Below are 6,000 nucleotides of genomic sequence, written 5' to 3'. Positions count from 1 at the left end.
GTGGTTTCCAGAGAAATTTAATGGATGTCCTCTATTCCGAGTCAGATGAAAGTTCACTGCCTTTGTTCTACCCTGCTGCGTGTCACAGGCTGGGGGTCAATGACCATTTTCCTGAATTCTATTAAAATGGCACCTAAATATATTTAATTTATATATATATCCCAGCAAAAGATGTAGACCTCAACCTTTGGAGCCTGGCAAGAATCCTTAATCCCAGGGGAACTCTATAAATCAGCTTGGACCAAGAGTTAGGAGAAGCTGGGCCACTTTGAAAAGGAGAAGAACAAGTACAGAGAGCCTGGCTTTGGAGCCGCCCGATGCCTGGCTGTGCCCATGCTGTAAAGACTGGGTACGTGGGAAAAAACTTCCACGGACACTCGTTAATAATCAGTAAGGCCTCAGCGGGTGGCAGGATCGTGGTGACTTCCACAGACAGTGGGTGTCCTCCCTATCCTGAATGGACAACACTGCTGTGGACTTAAAGGCTTTAAGCAAGTGACCCCTCCGGGAACACCTGCAGGGGAGGGTGGTCAAAACAGTGCATCCTCTTTAAATGGGCATTTGTAAGACATTCCAGAGACAGGTGTGGCCACCGGGTCGAGACCCAAAGAAAAACCACCCTCCATCGTGTATGCAGTGGCTAGGTATCAAACGTGCTTGGTGCCGCCGTGGTTTGCAGGGGAGCACGAGGCAGGGAGTACCCTGAGGCAGCAAGGAGGCCTGGGTGCACCTTGGAAAGTCACGGCCTGCAGGCATCTGCTTCCAGCCTCATCTGGCAGGGTCTCTCCGTGAGTGGCCGGCAGGTGCAGCCGAAGAGCAGGGGAGGCGCTCCACAGGGCGGGTCACTGTGGCCAGTGGCTGTTCCCACTTCTGGATCCACGTCATGCTCCAACTGAGTCTCACCAAATCGGGGCAGCAACTCCTGCACGTGTGTATCTTTGAGGCTCCCTTTAAACAACCAAAGTGCCTTTAAGAAGTCACATGACCTTCCACCTCTCAGCGTGCAATCAAGCAAAGGTGTGTGACTTCTGAATCTTACTCATAAATGATCTGACTATAGATGCTCCAAAAGGACCCCGAGTGCTTCGTGTACCTTACTTTTAGCTGTGCCTTTTGATGTATTGAGGTAGCTGTTATGCTGTAGATTCGGGGAAACAGTAGTCGCGAAATTAATAGTTCACTTTTCACCACACGTTAAACAAAGGATTCTACTTGTGCCTGGAGCATCTGCTCAACTCTTAGGATGCTGTCCTGTCTCTGGAACCTCCACACGATCCTTGAGGCTGTTCATTTCCTTAGAGTTTCAGATGGCCCAGGGTAAGAAACGCACCCGAAAGGCAGAAAGATACATTCTTGCTCTTAAAATGAAGAGTCCCTTTAAAACAGGGACGGCTGTCGTGGGCATTCCTGAATACACCGTGCACCAAGGGTCTTCTCCTGGACCTCACATTCTTACTGACATATGGGCACCTACTCTTTCGGGAGATGCTTGGAGTGCATCTCATGCGAGAGTTACAGGAAGGCCATGGGGAAAGTCGAGGGCAAGGCGGGAAGAAAGGACTGGCTCACTGGCGCTTTGATGATCCCCACGCTGCCCCGCCTCCCGCTGGCGCTGAAGCAGTTGCGAGCATCCTGGTTTGATGATGCTGGGCTTCCCCCAAAACGGCCACTGGCGCGGGCAGCCCTCAGGGTGGCAGGGGCAGGATTCCGTGTGCGGGACACCCAGCTGGAAATGCCCAGGAGGAGGATGGGGAGGGACGCTGTGGGACCGGGGACAGAGGGCGAGGCTGGTTCCCGAGCTCGAGCTGGCTGCTGGGTTCAGGATTCAGCCCTGCAGACAAAGGCTGCTTGTAATTTTGTGGTCTCAGAGGTTTGGCACTTATGGCTACGAACAGTGTCTTGTCGAAGGGCGTCAAGGTGGTGACGAGGGGAGCTGCACTGCGTGCCACGTTCCCCAGCAGAGGAGGGGCTCCGTGCTGTTCTGTCATATCTCAAACCTGTTCTGTCATACCTACCCCACTTCATGCTGACGTCTGCTGAAACCCAGCAGGCAATAAATGCGCTTTAACGAGCCCCTACTGGACATGCGGCAGTATTTTGAACTGGTGCATAATTTGTCCGTATCTGACTATCGGTGGTCTGAGAGATCTTTGATTAGGTGGCCCAGACATTCTGCGGGCAATCAGTGACTGTTACTTAAAATGAACGGGAATCTGTGACTTTCTTCCTTTTCGTAACAATGGGTGAATTCAAGTGACTTCCGAGCTGCGGTCTCTGCAGCCTCCTTCGTGGCCTCACCGGGAACATTGCTGGGAGTCTAGCCGGGCCCCAAGACAGCCAAACGCTCACGAACACTAGGACTGCCGAACCTGAGCCCTTGGCAGCCTGGCTGCTGCTGGAGAATGCACGAAATAAGGAGCTTTTCAAAGTAAGTTTTATGAAAACAGAACCAGAGCAAGAGACTTTTCTGAAAGCCTGGGTTTCAGGGTCCCTTTCCGAGGCCACGTCCACAAATGGCATCTAGCTGGGGCACGTGAGTAGAGAGGCCAGTGGTGGACAGAGGCGACACGGATGCGGCACCGGCCCAGGGGTCCTTGTCTTAGGGAAGAACGCCCACACGGATGTGCCCTCTGACTTTGGGTGACCTCTTGACTGCTGTCATTCATACGTGGAAATACCGTTATTTGCTTCCAACAGATTCTTTGATTGGATCTCTCAACAAAAGAAAAATGAAAACTACCACTAAGGTTTAATTTTGAGAAGGATGTGCCTGTTGTCACGTTCGCCTTTTCTAGTTGAAACCTCACAGTTTTATTGTTCTCTTCCCTGTCGCATTTCCATGGTGCTGACCGTGGGAACTTTGTCAGTTTCAATCCTAATCATTCTTCGAGGGCAAGTAATAGTGACCTTATAGAGCCGAGTTTTCTAGAGACGGAGGGGGAGGGGCGCCAAGGGAACAACCAGGTCCTACGAGCTGCCGTGATGCGGGGAGTCAGTGGCAGGTGGCCAGTGACACCCCCCTCCCCCCGCGGAGGTGTCAGCTCTGGCAGGCTCAGGCCGAGCTGGCCTGGAGGGCATCGCTGATGCAAATCCCCTGACAGGACATTTACGTACCACCGTGGACAGAAAGAGTCTTTCCAGGTCCCTATGTGCTGGACGAAAACCGCGATCAACACTGCTTTCATAACCAGACCGGGGTTGAGAAATGAGCTTTCAGGCTGACCCAGATATTTCAGATGTTGGGAAAGCTGCCTTCCATATGTAATTGGAAAACTGCCCCATGAAGGACCCTGTGCCTGCCCTCTTCGTTCTCCACGTGGTCCCCCTGGGGCCCACGCTCTAAAGTCTAGTTTGCCTCACCTACACTCTCGGGAACAGCAGCTGCCACCAAGAGTTACAAAAATAAAGCTGTGTACTTTAAAAAGCTACACAGGAAAAGACCAAGGAGCTGCCTTGACACACGGGGCCCAGAGAAACATTGACAAACAACTTGTCCCTTTGCCCCTGAAAACGCTATCATGGCCCCCAAACAACCTGACTCGGTTGGTTCAGATTTGATAGGAAACAGAGGTCAGAGGGACGGAGAGCTGACATATTTTCTGTTTGTCTTGCTCCTGCTGACCCCAGACGCCAGCTCGAACCAGGCAGAGCAGGGGGAGGGAGTACGCAAACCTGGAAACAGGCCCTTCTGCCCATTAAGTCACAAGCACGAGCACAGTGAAAACCAACCGACTGCTGGGTTTGGCTAGCTTTTCAAATAATCCTTTGAAATTTTAAATCCTATGATCGAGAAACAGCATGTTGTCTGTCTTCAAATTCAGGAAACAGAATTAAAGTCTTCCCAATAAATATTTTGCCGCTTTTTAAAAATACCTAACCTTTGGATTCGTCTAGATTTACAGGATTATAAAAGTTAAAAAGTGCTGATTAGTTTTCAAAATGATAAGGGAGCACAACAGTCAAAAGGTGGCCAAACGAGCAGACAGACCACGGATTTCGAGGTCGCCACTTGATTCAGCGCTCTGTTACTCACGTGATATCAAGACAGCCGCATCAATTAACATCAGTTGGGTTAGCATCAGACCGCTGGGCATCGTTCCCCTTAATTTTCCGAGAACTGCCTATCAGCTACCTGTCACCAGCATTTCAATACTTGGCACGCTCTCAGAAGTACTGGTGTGAGAAAGAAAGAAACGTGGTCTAGGGTTCCGGTTACCTAGGGTGCATCCGTCCCATTCTCCAAGGCGAAAATGGAGGGATTTGTGCAAAGTGGACGTTGCCCGCATCTGTAGTGCTGTTGTTTAGAAGTCCTTGGCGAGTGGCTTGTGTGTTTTGCTTTCAGGCCGTCAGTACATGTCCCTGTAGATTTCCTGCAGCAGCGGGTGCAGGGCAGCGTCGGACTCCGTCTTCTTGATGACCTGCACAAGCTGCGCGTGCTCCGTGACGAGCTGCCGGAGGTCCGCCATTTTTTGCAGGAGTTTTGGGAAGAGAAAGATGTTGTCTGGGTGGTTGGTCTGCAAGTGAAGTTTGAGCACGTGCACAATGCCCTCTTGCATTTTTTCAATGTGTCCCACGTTTAGAAGGCCGGGACGATCTATTCTCAAAAGAAAGAAGAGATGTGTGTGATAATCACCCCATTGATGCCTCATAATTGTTTATCAGTTGGGGAAACCAAGCGTTCTTATTTTATGTGGCCTTTCTTTCTTATTCCGCCTTCCGATAATGTCGACTTGGCTGGAAGACAGAACTCGCTTCTTCCAAAGTCTCTGGGCCTAAGGGGCAGACGGGACAAATACTGGGTCCTGAATATTTGAATACTACCTCAAGTCGACCAGCTACCCTACAGCATGGCCCTTTCATTTCAGGTTTTTCTGATTACCACAGTCAGGGGAAAACCCCAAAACACTGGGAGTAACCATACATTCCAATGATAGTTAAAACAACCAGTTTTGCATAATATGGATGGAGTTACTTGAGTGAAAACTAGATATTTGGTTTCTAGTTTTCCACCACCGTGTGAAGGGGCGTGATTGCCTTAGACTGGGTTTCGTGGCATAAAGCGCTGTGAGCGGTAGGAATGCTAGGATTCTTCCGGTTTGAGTCAGCTGCATAGACAGGGGCGTGAGATGTGAGTGGCAGACGCCAGCTGCACAGAACGCTGCCGAGCCCCAGGGAGGCCTGAGATCTGGTGCCAAGCACCCCACACGCCCTCCCTGGGGAAGCTCAACCGCAGGCCCCACACCTCCCGGGACAGCCTGAGACCACGCGTCCTGCCTCGGGTCCCGTGCGTACCCTGTCCCCGTCCCTGTCCGATACGCAGTGCTCCCTTTAAAGCCCCACTCCTTACTAGGATCGTTAAAAGTGTTGCTAAGGGTGTGGATTTTTTCACTGCTTTTCTTCGTTGTAAAATGAATGCAATTACTCACTTTTTAAACAGAGAGATTAAAAAAAAACAGAAAGTGAACCCCCTCGTAGGTTTAATGTGTATCACCCCAGACACTTTTCTATATATAGGATTGATATGAATTTTTTTTTTGAGAAAGAGAGGAAGCATGCACATGGTGGGGAGGGGCTGAGAGAGAATCTTAAGCGGACTCCACGCTCAGCGCGGGGCCTGATACTGGGCTCGACCTCACGACCCTGAGATCATGACCTGAGCCAGAATCAACAGTCGGACGCTGCACTGACTGAGCCACCCAGGTGCCCCAGGGATTAATGTGCGGTTATGATTTCTTTTAGGAGGCTGTGCTCCGACAGCCTATAAAGGTTGTACAATTGCTTTTTACCCACAACACTGCATCTGGAGTGTACAAAGGACAAGGGCAGCTGACGTCCAACTGTTGCGTATTTTACATTTTTTCCAGAGCGTGAGGACTCCCTCCACCTGGCCGTGTGCAGCTGGAGAGCAGCAGGGACAGGACTCGCGGGCTTGCGGAGTCTGGGTGGCTGTGGCCAGCCTCAGCTCTGCAATCAGCAAACCGCAGGGCCCGGCACACTGGC

At 51.0% G+C, this 6,000-nt stretch overlaps 1 protein-coding gene across 3 annotated transcripts in view; it reads right to left on the bottom strand.

Annotated features, from left to right (window-relative positions):
• Positions 1 to 3,019: 3,019 nt before the first annotated feature.
• The window catches only part of PPARA (peroxisome proliferator activated receptor alpha), a 61,725-nt gene continuing 58,744 nt past the window's right edge, over positions 3,020 to 6,000 (bottom strand). For 2 of the 3 annotated variants that reach the window (XM_040637709.1, XM_040637710.1), the window contains exon 8: positions 3,021 to 4,594. In XM_040637709.1, the coding sequence (XP_040493643.1) occupies positions 4,347 to 4,594 (248 nt within the window). In that variant the 3' untranslated portion in view covers positions 3,021 to 4,346. Of the gene's footprint in view, positions 4,595 to 6,000 lie in introns of all 3 variants that reach the window. The other variant, XM_008702885.2, reaches the window with a different exon arrangement.

The sequence above is a fragment of the Ursus maritimus genome, unplaced genomic scaffold (genome assembly GCF_017311325.1).
Source record: "Ursus maritimus isolate PB19 unplaced genomic scaffold, ASM1731132v1 scaffold_21, whole genome shotgun sequence".
Taxonomy (NCBI): domain Eukaryota; kingdom Metazoa; phylum Chordata; class Mammalia; order Carnivora; family Ursidae; genus Ursus; species Ursus maritimus.
This window is presented reverse-complemented; position numbering and strand designations above follow the sequence as displayed.